The 18,120-nt window shown below is 26.2% G+C and overlaps 6 protein-coding genes across 8 annotated transcripts; 3 read left to right on the forward strand and 3 right to left on the reverse strand.

Moving 5' to 3' along the window:
* Window positions 1-39: 39 nt before the first annotated feature.
* LOC112598870 (tRNA-dihydrouridine(20) synthase [NAD(P)+]-like) lies at window positions 40-2,661 on the reverse strand. 2 transcript variants are annotated; one of them, XM_025345520.1, is made up of 6 exons: window positions 2,383-2,661; window positions 2,187-2,325; window positions 1,793-2,125; window positions 937-1,224; window positions 265-591; window positions 40-195 (listed from the first exon to the last, which is right to left on the reverse strand). In XM_025345520.1, the coding sequence occupies exons 1-6, from the start codon at window positions 2,558-2,560 to the stop codon at window positions 90-92; spliced, it is 1,371 nt and encodes a 456-aa protein (XP_025201305.1). In that variant the 5' UTR covers window positions 2,561-2,661; the 3' UTR covers window positions 40-89. The 2 variants fall into 2 exon arrangements, with proteins under 2 accessions (XP_025201305.1, XP_025201306.1); XM_025345521.1 differs by having other exon boundaries at window positions 2,390-2,488.
* A 2,314-nt stretch (window positions 2,662-4,975) lies between these two features.
* Window positions 4,976-6,458, reverse strand: LOC112598918 (dnaJ homolog subfamily C member 17). Its single transcript, XM_025345584.1, has 7 exons — window positions 6,260-6,458; window positions 6,074-6,202; window positions 5,859-6,011; window positions 5,619-5,801; window positions 5,477-5,557; window positions 5,208-5,402; window positions 4,976-5,145 (listed from the first exon to the last, which is right to left on the reverse strand). The coding sequence occupies exons 1-7, from the start codon at window positions 6,329-6,331 to the stop codon at window positions 5,032-5,034; spliced, it is 927 nt and encodes a 308-aa protein (XP_025201369.1). The 5' UTR covers window positions 6,332-6,458; the 3' UTR covers window positions 4,976-5,031.
* A 102-nt stretch (window positions 6,459-6,560) lies between these two features.
* On the forward strand, window positions 6,561-7,581 carry LOC112598919 (anaphase-promoting complex subunit 15). The gene is made up of 3 exons (XM_025345585.1): window positions 6,561-6,838; window positions 6,919-6,987; window positions 7,397-7,581. Exons 1-3 carry the CDS (start codon window positions 6,710-6,712, stop codon window positions 7,544-7,546), a joined length of 348 nt encoding a protein of 115 aa, XP_025201370.1. The 5' UTR covers window positions 6,561-6,709; the 3' UTR covers window positions 7,547-7,581.
* A 915-nt stretch (window positions 7,582-8,496) lies between these two features.
* LOC112598883 (uncharacterized aarF domain-containing protein kinase 1) lies at window positions 8,497-11,958 on the forward strand. 2 transcript variants are annotated; one of them, XM_025345541.1, is made up of 10 exons: window positions 8,498-8,842; window positions 8,918-9,007; window positions 9,096-9,299; window positions 10,031-10,192; window positions 10,532-10,690; window positions 10,828-10,928; window positions 11,077-11,239; window positions 11,298-11,495; window positions 11,557-11,699; window positions 11,760-11,958. In XM_025345541.1, the coding sequence occupies exons 1-10, from the start codon at window positions 8,717-8,719 to the stop codon at window positions 11,926-11,928; spliced, it is 1,515 nt and encodes a 504-aa protein (XP_025201326.1). In that variant the 5' UTR covers window positions 8,498-8,716; the 3' UTR covers window positions 11,929-11,958. The 2 variants fall into 2 exon arrangements, with proteins under 2 accessions (XP_025201327.1, XP_025201326.1); XM_025345542.1 differs by lacking the exon at window positions 11,760-11,958 and having other exon boundaries at window positions 8,497-8,842; window positions 11,543-11,684.
* Window positions 11,959-13,597: 1,639 nt separating this feature from the next.
* Window positions 13,598-15,904, forward strand: LOC112599188 (COP9 signalosome complex subunit 4). Its single transcript, XM_025346004.1, has 9 exons — window positions 13,598-13,919; window positions 13,986-14,065; window positions 14,171-14,292; window positions 14,347-14,483; window positions 14,546-14,660; window positions 14,720-14,909; window positions 15,200-15,370; window positions 15,424-15,624; window positions 15,691-15,904. The coding sequence occupies exons 1-9, from the start codon at window positions 13,837-13,839 to the stop codon at window positions 15,828-15,830; spliced, it is 1,239 nt and encodes a 412-aa protein (XP_025201789.1). The 5' UTR covers window positions 13,598-13,836; the 3' UTR covers window positions 15,831-15,904.
* Window positions 15,905-17,682, reverse strand: LOC112599190 (voltage-dependent anion-selective channel-like). The gene is made up of 7 exons (XM_025346005.1): window positions 17,484-17,682; window positions 17,026-17,249; window positions 16,766-16,883; window positions 16,586-16,704; window positions 16,421-16,529; window positions 16,154-16,362; window positions 15,905-16,088 (listed from the first exon to the last, which is right to left on the reverse strand). Exons 2-7 carry the CDS (start codon window positions 17,222-17,224, stop codon window positions 15,997-15,999), a joined length of 846 nt encoding a protein of 281 aa, XP_025201790.1. The 5' UTR covers window positions 17,225-17,249; window positions 17,484-17,682; the 3' UTR covers window positions 15,905-15,996.
* Between the last annotated feature and the right edge of the window lie 438 nt (window positions 17,683-18,120).

Genomic DNA, 18,120 nt, shown 5'->3' on the forward strand with positions numbered 1-18,120 from the left:
ATTAATGCAGTAAAATACTTGTAAAAATGAAGACATGAATGATATGGTGAAATAAATTTTATTTAGTTAAAAAGAAAAAAAACATCTAGCTAACCAAGAATTCCATTAAATTTCATGTAGTCAACATCGTAAACCTTTAAATAGTGTAAACAGACAATTGCAGAACCTTGCTCTGCCCATCTTTTATTTTTTTCCCTGAAAAATATAAATATATCAGAAAATAAATATCATACAATTTGCTTTTATTCATAAATTAATAACTACCAAAAAGATGATGAATATTTTTGGTTATCAAATGTCACAGTACTTTTGAAAAGTTTATCAAACTGTTCTGTATGATATTTTGGTAATGGCTTATTGTATTTTTTCGACCAATTTAACAGTTTTGTTTTTGGCAAGTCTTCAGGTTTCGGGTATAATGATCGTATAAACATACATTTTAAACTATTAACATGATTTGATTCTTCTTCATCAACAGAATTTTGCTTAATTCGTTTTTGGTCATTACGTGCTACATCTCTTTCTTCAAAACGAAGATAGTTCATTTTCTTTTGTTTTTGACGACAATAATCACCTAATTCCCAAACATCACTAAAAAAAAAATCAAAATTATAAAATATTGGGCAAATTACAACTATAAATTAATTTTAATTTCTTAGGATTGGTTCACATTAGTATAGCATTGTATAGGCAGCTAAGTTAAAATAAAACAAAATCTAAAAACTGAAGATTAAGGTGGCTACGTCGTAAAGGAATACACACAAAATATAAGTGAAACAGGTAATTATTTGGAATCGCATGTAATTATGGAATTGTTATAAAAGTAAAGTTTAGGTATAAAGGATATTTTAATAGGGAAGTATGTTTGTAATAAATTTAGACAAAACTGAATACAGACTACAAACTATACTAATGAGAACCTGCCTTTAAACAAACCAAATTTGTTGTAGAGATGTAGACTCCAGAAAATGTCTTCCCTGCTCTGTTTCTTGAATATTTTGTAACATATTTTGAATACAGTATTTTGTATTTGGAGCAACATTATCATAATCAACAGCATGATGTAGGTAATCTCTTATTACATTAAATAATTCTAATTTTCCATCCCTTTTAAATATAGAACAATTTTTTTCAGCTGTCCGTGCTATCATAACACTTGAACAACCAGTTATGTTTTTGAATTTTATTATATCCTCAAACACTTTAATTTCTTTTGACCCACCACTATAACAAAACATTAAAGTACATCAAAAATCTTATTTTTTTAAAGTTATAAATATATATATAAGTAATATACAGGTGCTTTATGCTTTCATTTAATTGGTTTGCTTGCAACCCCTCTCTCTTAACATTTTAGGATTTACATAATTTCTTTTTTTATTTTAAGGTCATAATTCAGTGTTTTATTGGCTTAATTTTTAATTCATTTCTAGATAATTTGTTAGAAATCAAGTTTTTGTCAATATTTTTTATGAATTAAGTCAAATATTATTTTAATTTATTAAAGTGAGATCAAATTTTTATGATCAATAATTAATTTAGATTACATCATATAGAAAAACTGCAACATAAACTTTATTTAATTTAGATAATTTTATGTCAGTAATAAGTGGTCACTATAAATTATATTTATACAATTATGATTGTAATAGATCCAATGATAATTAAAATTTTTTATATTATACTTGAGCATTTTTAATTATTTAAATCCTTGTTCTACTTATGATTCAACCTGTATATAATATTAAATACATATAACTAATGTTTTATATATTTATTTATCTTTACTAACTTAGCAATAACTGGGATATTTAATGCTTCAGATATAGCTTTAATGAAATGGTTTCTATTTGGATGCATTGGTCTCTCTTTAATGGTACGACCATGTATACCGATTGCAGCCACTCCAGTAGCAGCTAATTTTTTACATAACGCAATTGTATCATCAATGTCTTCTAACACACGAATCTTGCATGTCACTGGTATTTTAACAGCTGAAACCACTGCAGAAAGAATTGCACAAGCCTTGTCAGGATGAAATAGAAGAGCAGCTCCCATTCCTCCTTTGAGTGAGAAGTCTTTTGGACAACCCATATTTATGTCAATTCCTGCTACATCTTGTTCTCTAATAGTAATAATTAAAAAAGTAATAAAATTTAGTTTGTGATTATCAAAATTATACTCACACTACTTGTGCAGCTTTGGCTGCTCGTTCAGGATCACTAGTGCCAATTTGAAGAACAACATATGGCTTTTCGCGTGAGCAAGTGCGGAATACTATAGTAGCATCACTTTTGTCAATGTAATCAACACTTTGTAATGTCTCTAAAACAATTAAATTAGTTGTTTAAAATGTAAATACAAATTTTATTTCTAAATTACCATTTACTTTTCGATAACATCTAATCAGCCTATGATCAATCAATTCTTCTGTATATACAATATCTGCTCCATAATCCAATGCTAATAAACGCATTGGTAGAGTGTTTATCCTGACCATAGGTGCCAGCATAATTTTGTTGTCGTAACATAGTCGTTTAATGTTTTCCATACAGACCATAGATAAACTACACGCAGTAAAAATAAGGATATTTTGTAATGAAAATAAGTATTTTTCTTGATTGACTTAACTTTGGTTAAATTATTTTTATTTTGTCATGAAAAAATATTCTATCAAATGTAATTTGAATTTATTTTACGAACAAAATTATTATTTTCATAGTGATATACTAATATACTAACTAAAAAAAATATTCTAAAATAATAACTTTTCAATTTTTTAGTACTCAATAAATAATTCAATTTATTATTTAATTGTATTTTATAATTTAAAAATATTGTGTGATTGTGTTATCATAATATTGATATTATCAGTATTTATTCCATATTATTTATTTATTGTATATTATAACTAAAGCGCGGATTTTTATGCACTTAAAAGTATCGAAATATGGCATATAATATGCAGTAAAAATAATGAAAATATGCAGTCAAAATTATGAAAATATGCAAAAATATACAAGAATTTTTTATTTATTTAAAATTTACAATAAAACTTATAATAATTAATTACTTAAATACTTAATAATAAATAATTTAGGAAATTTTCTAAACTTAATTTATTTTTAAAATTGTATTTATTATTAAAATTAATAATCATATGCATTTCAAGTTTTTCTTCTGTGAAGTTGTATCATTTATCGATTAACATATTTTTAAAGACTGAGAACGAACGTTTGACGTCAACCGAAGTTATTGGGGCATATTTGAAGCAACTTAGTATTGTCGGATCTTGATAAAGATCTTCAAGATGAACGTTTTCACTTAATAACACTGAATTAATTTTTCGTAGAATTTTCAGACCTTCATTTTTATTGGAAAGCTCGTTTAATTTTGTTGTAATTTATAACCACAGAATATTCTGTTATTACTAAGGTTTAAAATGTATATATCACAGAAACCTTTATAACTTATTTGGTCTATGACTCGGCCTTAGATAATTATTAATTGCCCACTAGCTTTGGCCTTTGTTTATGGTGATCCTAAGTCTCGTTTTGATTGGAACCACGGTCTTAGAAGATACCTTCTAAGACCATGATTGGAACACTAAAATGTCCCATTTTCAAATTGTAAACAATGTAAACAAAAAAAAAAATATAACAAAAATTAATTTTTGTTGACTTATATCTAAGAATAGGTTTGTCCAGAATTTTACTTGTGTTTTTGAAGTCACTACTCAACTTATGAAAATGAATTTGTTTCAAAAATAAATATTAGTATAAACTAATAATTAGTTTATACTAATATTTAAGAAAATTACATACACTAATTATTAGTGTATGTAATTTTCTTTTTGATTATTAAATTATTAATAATTTTAATTTGTATAAATATTATAAAATTTTTTATTATATTTAAGATTAATTAAAACTTTTCTCCATTTAAAGAACTTAATTAGCAAATTAATATTGGAATACAAATTGATCCCTTAGATAATAATAATAATAATGAAAAGTTGTTATTAATAGTCAGTTACATAGTTGCTACAGTCAGTTAGACTAAGTTCAGTAAGTTCTACAGCTGAAATTTATTTTCTAGAATCTAGAAAAAAAGTCTCCAAACCAACTACTTAATAATACTCATCTAAAACTTACTATGGACACTGTTTAGTGTTACATTATAATAAAAATAATAGTGACTTATAAATTGTATTTACTCTATTAATAAGATATGATTAAAATGATTAGTATGATATTTTGCTTAAGTTAAGTGTAATGCTATGATTTTATAATATTTATCAAAATGTGGTAAATTCTAGTTTAGCCTCACTTTTTGTAATGTTAATTGACACTGACACAATTGTAATAAAAGGGGGCAGTAGCTTCTTAAATTAGTATGGACATCAGTTAATTTTTTTGCTCTTTCTATAACTGCACTTTAAAAATTACAATGTTCAGATCAAAATTATGTATTTATAAAAGTAACCAACACTAATAAATCATAATCAAGATGATTATAATAATTAAATATTGCAAAGAAAATTATTAAAAGCAATTTTCAATGTAGTGGAGAAAATGTCTATGCCAATCAAAATAAATTTTACTACATATTATTAAGACCATAATGATTTAAAACTACTTTGAAGATAATTTATTATTGTATGAACTCAGGAAAAAACCTTTTTTCTAAATTATCCAAAATCTTGAATGATGTGTAATATGCTAAGACTATGATAGTGTTTGATATTGCACCTATTAAATATTGGAACATGTACAACATTCCCATAACTCTGTCCAAATATTAAATTCACAATTAAGCTGTTTCACTATAAATCTCGTACATAAGTACATTACACCACTACTCAGAGTATTGTAAAATTAATAAATAATATAATTAAACAGTTGTAAGTAGGCAGTCTTATTAACTGGCTTTTATCAAAAGAAAAAAAATAAATATATTTATATAAATTTACATATGGACATAATAATTACAAGTATTAAAAATAATGATGTACATCAAACATTATACTTTTTATACTACTTTTGATTCTTCTTTATTTATATTGCTTGAATTACTATTTTCTTGTTGAGGTTTACCAGCTTGTCGAAATCTCTCAAGTATCATTGCTTCATAATCCAAAAATGCCTAGAAAAAGTTTAATTTTTTTATAAGTACTAGGTTGGTTATCGTGGTTTAAAAAAAAATACTTGTGCAGATGATGTAGTTTTTGAAGTATTTTCAGTATGATTAACATTTTGGTTTTGATAAGCTGAAAATATATTGGTAGGATTTTGAGCTGAAGTATGAGCAGAACTTTTTTTAGTGTCTTGTCCATAATCTCCAAGAAAACTCACAATTAGTGGAAAATTTGGATAACCAACTTCAAAATTTTTGGCATTTATCTAGCAAAATATAATAAGTGTATGAACATAGAAAAGTATGTACACAAAGTTTAATTTAATTTAAAATTACTTACAGCAGAAGTCTTAGATTTGTACTCAACAAGAGCAACACATTTTTTGTTTTCTAGAACCACAACAGTTATAACATCGCCATGCTATAATTATGTAGTGTATTAGAAATAAATATTTAAAACATAATTTTAATAAATTACCTACCTTAGAAAATAATGATGTTAAATTTTCTTTATTATATTTTCCATTTTCTTTCCACTTTACTTTTAGCTTGAATGAACCAATTTTTTCTTTTTCAGATTCTTGCTGCTTAAGGAGCTCATTAACTCGAGCTCTTTCTTTTGCAAGTAGGGATGAACTTTCTTTTCTTAAACGCTCAAGTTCTTTCTATATAAATATATATTATACATGAATATATAAAAAATAAACAAAATAAGAAGTTACCTCAAAATTACGTTCCACTGTGTCTTTTTGTTTTCCTAATGCTGCATTTTCTCGTTTAACAAGATCATCTATGAGTTTCTTTCTTTTCGAATCATATTCTTTCTCACGCAATTTTGCAGCAATTTTAGCATTTACTAATTTGTCATAGGCTAACTAAGAACAAGTAAAAACATTGAAAAAATAACAATTTACAATACAAAAGTAATAAATCTTACTCGTGCTGCAGTGTCTGTAAGAACAGTTAATATTTTAGATAACTGCAAGAATAATTGAGCTGCTTTAGGATTATCAGGATTTTTATCTGGATGGCATTGTAGAGCTTTCTTCCGATAAGCTGTTTTAATCTGATTGAAATAGCCAATATTAATAAGTACTACATTAATGGTCAAAAATTGTCTTACCTCTTTTTCAGTAGCAGACTGTTGGATCTCAAGTATTCCATAAAGGTCTAAGTCTTTCAAATCGGAATCCATCTTAAAAGCCGATGATTAATAATATGAATTATGAATTCTTTAACAACAGACACTAAATATACTGTAAAAACCTTGTTATAAGTTACAATTTATATCATGACAAATAATTCTATAATGATTAATGGAAATAATTTAGTTTGTTATCAGTTAATATCTTAACGGATATCATAGATTATTTTGTGTGGTATCTTTTCAGTTAATGGTTATCAATGCAACTTCCCTGTTTCTGTTATTAGTGTTATTCATACTTCAATACTTCATAGAATATGGTAACTATATAATCTAGTCTGATCGATGTTGATGATAGTTTAAATTTTTCATGAGATGTTTCTCTTTTAAATATTTATGTTAATTTTTTCATTATAATATATCATAATAATGAATCCTGGCATTCCAATTTTTCCAACTATGATCCCAAATATTGTAAATCCATTATGGTTTAGCGTTGATGAGCCTAAAAACGAAGATACAGAACTTATACGAATTGAAAGTATACATCAAAACTGGGTAAATTTTAAAAGATCTATTAAAATATTTTATAAACGGATTTATTATAAATATGAAATAATGATCCGTTTATTTTTCAGTTACTTACATTAACAAATAAAATCAACGACAAGGACTTTCCGGTACCAATTGGCAAAACGGCAACTGAAGTAATATACTTGTTAAAATATTATCATAATTAATAATTTTCCTGCATTATTTGTATTGTACAGTTTTTATTTACAAGTTATAGTTTATCTATGTGTTATAATATTATTTTTAGTGATATTTGAAGTATATTTTTTAGATATAAAAAAATAGATACAAAGGTACCTATTAAATATTTATTATGACAATGTACAATAAACATCACTTAGTCATAATAATTAAAAAAAAAAAATTGTTTGAATAAAACATATTTATTTAAAATATTTATGTTTGGGTACAATATATAATTATTCTGTTTAAGACTGTTCTTATATTAGTTGATAGTTATGCTATCATTACAATATTATTACATATTAATATGTATATTTTATGCTTTATTTATTATTTTTATTAATTTTCCTTTTTACATAGGTGCAAGATGAAGAAGATGAAGAAGATGAAGAGGAAGAAGTCAATGCTTCAGATGATAGTGAAACCCATGATGAGGAAGATGATGATGTCGAAATGGATGTTACCAATACATATGATCGAGATTCACCCATTTCTGTTTCTACTAGATAAAAATAAATAATATTAGTTATTTTTTGAATAATCTACGATGAAAATTGTTTACTCATTTCAATATGTCATTATATTATATAACTAAATAAGAGTTAAATACATTTTTAAATGCTTTTCATTTATCATATATTTTACAATATTAAAATAATTGATTGAAAACATGAAAAAATTTAACAACTGTATATAATATATAAAATTTATTAATATTATTTTTTTTTTTAACAAATCAGTGTTAATATAGTGTGATTCTTTTGACAGAAAACACTCATTACTCAAAAAGTATTTAGAATTTTGAAAATATTTGTTTTTCATAATTTAATCATTGCAAAAAAAAAAAATTTTTAGTTCTCATTTTTCTGAATAATTCATTTAATTTTAATTTTTTGAATCAGATTTTTTGCTTGAAAATTTTAAATTTTTATAATATAATTTCAAAATAAAATAATATGTGTTACTGTGTGGAGTACTCAGCAAAATATTTATCCACTACTCTGATCCTAAAATGCTTTTAAGTTCTAACTCTTGTTAACTATTTGAATATGTTCTATTTAATTATACTCCTGTGTTTAATATTTACATAGTTATAGTTTAGGTTATAATGGAGTACACAATGTAGTACACTACTATACTATTTCTTATTATAAACTATTGTTACTGAATAACAGACATTTAATTTTTTCTTTGGCATTGTCTATTGCATAATGTCTGTAGACCTAGTAATATACTGATATAATTTACCTATTCAATACATATTATTATGAATTATGATAATATGGTAATTAGTGTGTATTATTATTTTTATTTATATTGTTTTAATATTTATAATAAATTAGATAATATGAATATAAATTTTAATCAAGATCTCATAAATCATGAATTAGTAAATTAGGAGTGATAAAAATTCGTGTTATCACTTAAGTTTTCAAGGTCATAAGTTATGCACACCACTAGAGAAATTTAAATTATTTCTGAATTTCTAATTGATGATTTATATTATCAAAAAAACTTGTCGGTTAATAGTTATTTCTTATTCAGTTCATTTAATTTTTATGATAAATTACCAAATTTAATTGCTAAGTAAATAGTGATGTAATACAAGTTAACCAAAGTCTAAAATGTTTTTAGAAAAGTAAAATTAAACTCAGTGTGTGACGAGGAAAGTTAATTAATATGTTGGGTAGAGTAATTGGATTAGGTATTCTGAGTGGTACAGTAGCAACTGCTTACTCTTTTTATGAAAATGATTTTAATATTGATTCAGTCGGTATTGTTCGATTTAGTCGAGCCGCCTCTACTGTAAGTTTTAGTATTCATTTCAGAGTAAATGTAAGTAAAAATTACTAAATTTTATGACCAAACTATTTTTTTTAGGGAATACATGTAATGTATCATTATAAGACTACTTTGTATGCACCATCGGTTAATAAATCTCTACCAAATTATCAAGAAATAAGATCAAAAGTATGTTAATTTCTAAATATTTAATTTTTTTTTTTTAAACTATCAAACTTCACATCAATCTTTGTAACAATTTATTAATTTTGTTTAGTCTCACGAGAAAGCTGCAGAATTATTATTAGAACTATGTCGCACTAATAAAGGTGTTTATATTAAGATTGGACAACATATTGGGGCATTAGAAAATCTTTTTCCAAAAGAATATACAGATACATTGAAGGTTTTGCATAGTCAAGCTCCCATTACACCATTGAAAGAAATTTACAAAATAATCAAAGAGGATCTTAAACAAGATGTATGTATTACAATTTTAAGCTTATTAAATAATGTGTGTGCCCATACATTTTATAGTACAATATATTATATACAATACAATATAGCACTGTTTCTTTACCTTTACTTACATTGAAGTAATTATTTTTATCCATTAATTTTTACACAAATTATGAAATTATTATGCCGGAGAGCAGGTCTTATGTTAGTAATATACGTTTGATTTAATTCTATTAAAAATAATTTGTATATTCAGTATTTGTAATGTACATATTTATGAAAGCTGTTATTTTCATTAAGTTATTTGGAATAAATTTCTATTATTTTATTATAGATAAAATTGTTCAAACATTTTTCACTTTTTTTTTTTTAAATATTAATATAGTTAATAAATATAAATTGAAACTTGATATTATCAATTTTAAGTTTGGTTTAAAAAAAACAAAAATATCATATGTATTGACAATATAATTAATCAGAGTTATATCTGTCAAGTGTTATAATCTATAACATTTTGTTGATACAAAAAATAATTATCTCAGGAATATTAATTTTTTTTCTATTCATAAATCTTCAAAAAAATTGTTCTAAAATGGAAAATTGAGATTGGAGTTATTCAACGAATTCTCCAAAATTATTTACAACCTCGAATGGATCCTCAAGGTTGAAACATTGCAATATAGTATGTAGTATATATTTATTGAATTAATAAAATAAAATATCTTAACAAGTTGATATTATTTATAATTAAAGGCCGATCAGTTGTTTAGCGAAATTGATCCAAAACCACTAGGTGCAGCTTCGTTGGCTCAAGTACATAAGGCAAAATTACGATCAACAGGAGAAAATGTTGCAGTTAAAGTACAGCATTCATATGTCCGGGGAAATGCTAAAATAGATATTGCTACAATTGAAGTAATTTACTATACAACACAAATCAGTGGCGAATTTTTTAGTCATGCTTGAGAATAAAAACATAATTACATAAATTATAATACCATCAATTATTAGTTTAATTATTTCATAACAATTATAATATATGATAGAAATTTGGTAAAATGTATATGTATTCATTATGATTTAATTTTTTTTTGAACTGGTAAAGCATATGTTGAGTATGCTAAAAAAAAATTGAGCATGTCCTTGTTTTGTGGTCATGATTCGTCACTGATACAATTATTATATCTAAAATATATTAATATTAGCATAAACTCATTTTCTTGATAAATAATAATTGTAATTATATTGTTTTAGACTTTAGTGAACATTGGTTCCTATATTTTTCCCGATTTTAAATTTAAATGGCTTGTGAAACAAACAAAACAGAATATACCAAAAGAATTAGATTTTACAATTGAAGCACAAAATACTGAAACTCTTAGATCAATGTTCAAACACTTTAAGTGGTTAAAGGTATTATTATTTTAAGCTAGTGTAGTCAAATACATATTTATTTAACTTTTAGTACAGTAATTTAACTTTATATATATGTATAAAATAACTCGCCCAAAATTAATATTGAAGCATGTTTTTTTTGTGTTAATTTCTAGGTACCAAAGATATATGATGAGTTTAGTTCTTCTAGAGTTTTAACTTTAGAATTTTTTGAAGGTGGACAAATCAATGATCTTGATTATATCAATCGAAATAAGTAAGTATATAATATATTAATAACATTTGTAATAATTAACTACCACAGTTATATTTTACACCATACACAATGTATATAATATTATATTATATATGTTAATCATTTAAATTGTGGCGTGAATAAAAATAATCAAAGTGCATACATTTAGATTAAAAGTGGATGAAATATCTGATAAACTGGGAAGTTTATACAGTGAAATGATATTCAAAAATGGGTTTGTACACAGTGATCCTCATCCCGGTAATTTGTTGGTGAACAAAGATAAAAACGGTGAATTGAATTTGATACTTTTGGATCATGGACTTTACGCTGTAAGTTTTGAACTTCTATGTTTATCTATTTGATTTTTCAATTAACTATTTGTTTCAGACATTGACTGATAGCTTTCGACGTACTTATGCTAAATTATGGATGAGTATATTGGATAATAATCATGATAGAATGAAAAAATACTGCACCAAACTAGGCGTAGCTGAAATGTATGGTCTACTTGTGTGTATGGTAGCTGGGCGTACTTGGGATTCCGTTCAAGATGGTATTGTTACTAAGAAATTAACTGATGTTGAAGTAATCAAAAATAATAAAACTATGAAAGAAAAACTAATTATTTTTAGTTCTTATTTTATAGAAAGAAAAATTTCAAAGTGGAATTCCGTTGGTGTTGACTGAAACTTTGTATATTTTGGAAACTGTAAATCCTCAAATTTTGTTATTACTTAAAACTAATGACTTGATACGTGGTATTGACACAACTTTAGGAACATTGTCTAAGTAAAGTATTTTATTTATTTATTGAAAAATTTAAAATACAATGTTATTATATGTATTTAGGTTAACATCTTTACGTCCAATGACTATAAGCTGCATAAACACAATTTATGATAAACCGTTATACAAAAGTTCATTTTGGCCCAGCTTAAGTATTCGATTCAGAAAACAATGGTTACTTTTAAAAGCTAAGCTATTTTTTTTCTGGCTCAGCATTATTGATACTGCTTAATTTTAATAACAGCCAGTAATCAAAAGTTAATTTGATAAATAAATATAAATCAAAATATTTTTTCATAAATATTTAAGTTATATTTTTATTATTTCATTTATCAAAAATTGGTGTTAATATCATATTATGAGTGGAATTGGTCCTTATTTTGTAATGTTGATAGAGTGTCAATTCAATGATTAATGTTTCATATAAACTTGTATTTACTAAAAATAATCATTCCATCATTGTATATATTTAATCATATTTTTGGAAAGATTTATTGATATATATTTGAAGGCGTCACCATTCATATCCATAATTTAAGATGGTATCATAAATCAATATATTCATAGTATTAGAGCTTATACTGGTTTTAGTATCAGTTTATACTGTTCATACAATTTATTATGTATTTTAGATCTTGGTTTATAGTATCAAATGTATTGATTTATATTATATAAGTTAAATCTATATGATTTAAAGGTTAGTATGTTGGGACATGTCCTCCTATTTACTTCACATTTTTCGTTGATGTAACCAGAATTGTATTAATTTATACTGTACTGTTATTGTAATTAAATTGTGCACTTTAGTGAACCTGCACGTATATAAAAAAATAACTCAATAAAAAATGTCCTAAATAATTCAGTATTAGGATTCTCAAGCAATGAATACCATGTTTACAATTGTTTTTAATTTTTCAATAAATGATGATTTGTGGGAGGAAGTAATTCTAACACAGTCCTTTCTTCATCATGTTAGTGGTTCACAACAAAATAAAAAAAGGATCTTTAATATAGTCTGAAGATTTAACTATTGTTCATCTCGACTAACTAATTTTAGATTTGAGTATAAACATTTTCAAAAATATATTTTTCTTTATAGAGTACTCGTAGAATAGCAAAATCTAAGTATTTTAAAATAATTAAATAATTTTCTTGAGAATAATTAAAAATGATAAAAATGAAAATTTGAACATAAAGAAAATAATTAAGTGAACACACGTGGTGGATTATTCGATAATTAATATTTTTCTATGTCCTAAAATGTAAAGTGAGAGTGGTATGTCTTGGGATCTATCTGATATAGTGAATAGTGATATAGAGTTAGCCTTCTTCTGGTTTAGATTGTTTAGAAGGCGATAATATTTCAGGAAATCTTAACTCTCCCATTCCTAATAAAAATATTATAATTATAACATATACTATGATTATTATAATATATTACATTTAGTAACTAAATTTAAAAAAATTACTATCATATTACATGTATCATATAAGATACACATTACCTACACAATGACGATTGACGAACTGCTCAGAATCTAAAAGCGTCGTGTGTTGTGTGTCAAGTAAGAATTAATTTGTTTAGGGAGTGCTACCGTAGCCTTGCACATTCACTGGTTATACCTGTGATTTATGTAAATTATGATAAAATAAATGAAAATATGAGATTTTCATAAATCATTTAATGATTTCAAATTTCAACATTTGACTGAAATTGAAAATTTATCTATCTGTTTTAAGTTTTCTCAATGTTTAAGCCGTTTAAGGCACTTATGTTTCCGATATAATAAAATAAATATATTGTACATAGTTTTATGTGGTTCGGTTGGTGACCATGTAACATTTATGGTTTTCATGGTTAAAACCACAGTGCGGTACGTTGATAAATTAAATTGTGATCTCTATCATTTTGTTTACTCCGATATTCCGGAATTTGAGTTGGGACTCTGAATGCCCAATTTTATTTCGTGAATACATCGAGTATTTACTGTTTATATTCGTGATTTAAGTTTTTGACACTTTTGTAGATAGTTGTGATTTTGCATTATAATTATAAATTTACAATATTACTTCACTAATTCGTAACATATAACAGTTTAAACTACATTCAATTATTTAAGTCAAAACAAAGTCTGAAAACATGTCTCTTACAATAGCTCTAATTCGCCAACATCTCAGTCACTTGGCTAATGCACAAACCTCTCATAAAGATCAAGTCGACAAGTAAGATAATTTTATTGGATATTTTGAAAACTAACATTGTTAATTATTAATATTCAATTTTTATAGATATAGAAACTTGTTGCAAAATGTTGTAACAACCACTGGAGACAATGTAGTTGAGGCTTTAAAAGTATTTGTTGAAGCCAGTAAGTATCTGGTTATTTGTTGTTTTTATGCATTGCTCTATTAGCTTATTATAATATGTTAAATTATAATAAATCATTAATTCATATAATTATTTTTATTATTAGTTGTTAATGAAAATGTCAGTTTAGTAATATCTCGTCAAATATTATCCGATGTCAGTACTCAACTCTTACCTGACTTAGCTGATGCACAGTCTAAAGTTTTAGCTCATTTCACACTGGAAAAAGTAAGAATCTATACAGCCTTTAGTTATATAAATAATTAATTTGATTTTTAATAGATTCAACCAAGAGTAATTTCTTTTGAAGAGCAAGTTGCTAATGTTCGTCAACACTTGGCATCTATTTATGAAAGAGAAAACAACTGGAAGGAAGCCGCATCAGTACTTGTTGGCATACCGCTCGAAACAGGACAAAAGTATTTATTGAGTTGAATTTTTACATTACTTTATTATTATTACTATAATTTATTATCTTTAGGAAATATACTGTTGATTATAAATTAGAAACTTATATGAAAATTGCACGCCTATATTTAGAAGATGATGATCCAATGTTAGCAGAGTCTTACATTAATAGGGCTTCATTATTACAAGTAATATCTAAACAGCTATTTAAAATTACTATTATTAAAAATATTATTTTTTTATTTAGACTGAATCTAAAAATGAGAAACTACAGATATGTTATAAAGTGTGTTACGCCAGAGTGTTGGATTATCGTCGTAAGTTTATTGAAGCAGCACAAAGGTACAATGAATTGTCATATAGGTCAATCATATCAGAAGAAGAACGCATGGCTGCTTTAAAAAATGCTCTCATTTGCACAGTATTAGCATCTGCTGGTAAGTCAATGTAAATTGCATATCCAGTTGGTTCATTTTAGTCTTATACATGGAACAAAGCATAAATGTTCCAAGAGATAAGGAAGTATGTTTATTCAATTATTTATAAGTTATTAAATAATGTTATTAATAATAACATTGGGAATAAGTTAAGAATTTATGTATCAAAAATACTTGCATTTTAATTTTTCATTATTTCTTTTCAGAAAATTGTTGATTTATTTTTGTTATGCTTTAAATATAGTTAGTTAAAAAATATAACATAGTTTAATGTATTTATCTTTTTATAGGTCAACAACGCAGTCGAATGCTAGCAACATTGTTTAAGGATGAAAGATGTCAAAGCCTACCAGAATTCTCAATCCTTGAAAAAATGTATTTAGATCGTATAATTCGACCGAATGAAATAGCTCAATTAGATGCAATGTTACAGCCACATCAAAAGGCTAAAACAGTAGATGGTAATTATGTTCAATTGGTTTTTGAAATCATTTTTCAATTTTCAATTTTAAAGGTTCAACCATATTGAATCGAGCTATCATTGAACACAACTTGTTATCGGCAAGCAAACTTTACAAAAATATGAAGATTGTGGAACTTGGCCGATTATTGGGCATTGAACCAATAAAAGCAGAAAAAATTGCAGGACAAATGATATCTGAAGGACGTATGGAAGGTTCAATTGATCAAGTTGAATCTTATGTTCATTTTAAATGTAAGTGAATTATTTATACAGATCCATGTTCTTTAGTTTATATTATGTACACGGATTTTTTTACAGCTCAAAAACTATTGCCAACTTGGGATAAGAAAATTGAAGCTCTGTGTTATCACGTCAATCATATTATAGAACTTATGTCTGCAGATCCAAAAGTACGCGAATGGATGAATAAACATTTAGATGATCAAATGACATTATAACGAGAGCAACTGATATAAATTATATTTTTCCTAATTAATTTTAAACAAATACACTGAATTTAATGTAGTAAAAATACTCTTATGATTATGTTTAATAATCCTACGTTTACTGACAATACATTTTGTCTACATATAACGTACAATAAGTTTGGCTTGTATATGTCTCTTACAAAGCAAGTTCTAAGCCAATACCAAATTTATGACCGCCTTGGTTGAACTGACGACATTCCAATAAACTAGCCAATGTCAATGTAACGCCTAAAATAAAATTTTTGTTAGTTATAATTTTATTATTTGTGAAATAATAAACTATGATAACATACCATCTTTGACTTTAATGCCAGAACCTATAGACAATTGACTTTTGTTATTGATCTTGGCGCGCAACTTGACATCTGGGTTCAGTTGGTATTGGGTACCAATAGCAAGTGACGAATCATTGCTTTCAGATGACCAAGAAACTTGCAAGCCCAAATCTAATTGATCAGATAATTTTTGGAAAACAGAGCCACCAAATAACTTATTATCATTTCTGTAAAATATGAAATTATTATTAAAAATATAGTTCAATTTTTGGTTATTTTACTTACACAGTGGTGGTAAACACAAATTGTTTAGCTACATAGCTAAGAGCAAGATTGTTAGATTGTAATTGATTATCGCCAGTATTATATTTGACATTAAAACCTCCCAACCATCCTAAAGAAATAATAACCATTTAATATTTTTTAATACATTAAGTCAAATTTATATACCATTGTAAGCAACTACAGCAGAAGCATTAATGACAGGTTTCAGTGCTTTGAATTCAGTATCCAAGTTGAGTGAGACATAATCATTTTTGTATTCAGACTTCACTCTCACAGCCTTAGTTCTTTGAAAAATTAAAATGATGTACAAATAAAATTTGATAAAATTTAATTATTGTAACTTACTGTTTCTTGCGATCGAAAGTACCATCAGTTGTAACTTTGACACCAGGTAACAAGCCACTTAAAGAAGCTTCGGTGGTCATAACATCATTTGTGTTCCATTTTTCAACCAATGTAAACACTTAAAAATAAAAAAGTATTAAAAACTGAATACGATTTTTTGACATGGGTAAGTAAAATAATTATTACCTAGTATTGATCTGTAAATAATTTTTTATTCATAGAGATAATTAAAATTGGCATATTTATTGAGAATAACTTACAGTATTTAGATTTTTTGATCACGTATTTGGTTTCCAAATTGGCATTTACAGCGCCCGACACCAAATGTTGAGTACCACCTGCCTTGATTTCTACGTTTTGATTGGTTTTTAAATCTAACTTGAGTACGTCAAAGACATAGCCGGAATTGAATACGTCGCGTGCGGCTTTGCCGAGATCACTGTACGAAGGAGGAGCCATCTTTATTAAAATTTTTAGCGGAGTTCTGAAGGAAATAGAATAAAAAATTAAATTAATATTATTTATGATTAAAAAAGTTAGGTAATGTAGTTTTCCCAAGCCATATTAATGCGGTTGTCAAATAAACAGTGGAGGAAGTGTGCGGGGGAATGTCATTTAGTCGACACCAATCGCACTACTAGTAATAAACTTATAGAAGGTCGGATATCAGCCGTGATTCGAAATTTCGTTTTCCGGACGGGCTGTGCGTACAACTTACCTTTGAATATTCAAGCGAGTCCAAAATTGGTTCGAACACCAACAATAAAGTTTATAGTTCAGGTGGTGTGCACGAGCAGTGGGAAAATGAAGGGAATCAAGATTCGGAGATGAGGTCTAGATGATACGAGCCACAGCAGTGCAGGCGTTACCGGGTCACGTGATAAGATTGGCGAAAAGAATAGTGAAAAAAAAATATATCCAAAACGGATAAAATATTTCTACTCGTGTTTACTGTTTAGAATCAAATCAACGTTGAAAATATTTGCCAAAATAACAATTAAACAATAATAATTTTTGACAATTTGTGTTTGTCAAACAAATTTCGATAAAAATTGAGACGGAACATTGACATTGTTTGATTCATGGAAGAAAAATATTCGATGCTTGACGGGTGTGGGACAGTACTGGACATGGTTTTATAATCTTCAATGAATTTAATGTGTCCGTGGCACCGGACGTGACAATATACATCGTATGCCTTACACCATAAAATGGACAACTGCAATGCTCTAAATTAATTAAATTTCAGTAATTTTATGATCAAATTCAAGATTTGACGATTCATAAAAATTTCATTATAGATTTCGAGTCTTAAATTGGCTTCACTGAATTTACTCAATTTACTGATAAATCGT

This window comes from Melanaphis sacchari, unplaced genomic scaffold, assembly GCF_002803265.2.
Source record: "Melanaphis sacchari strain LSU unplaced genomic scaffold, SCAv2.0 Contig4_pilon_pilon, whole genome shotgun sequence".
Taxonomy (NCBI): Eukaryota; Metazoa; Arthropoda; class Insecta; order Hemiptera; family Aphididae; genus Melanaphis; species Melanaphis sacchari.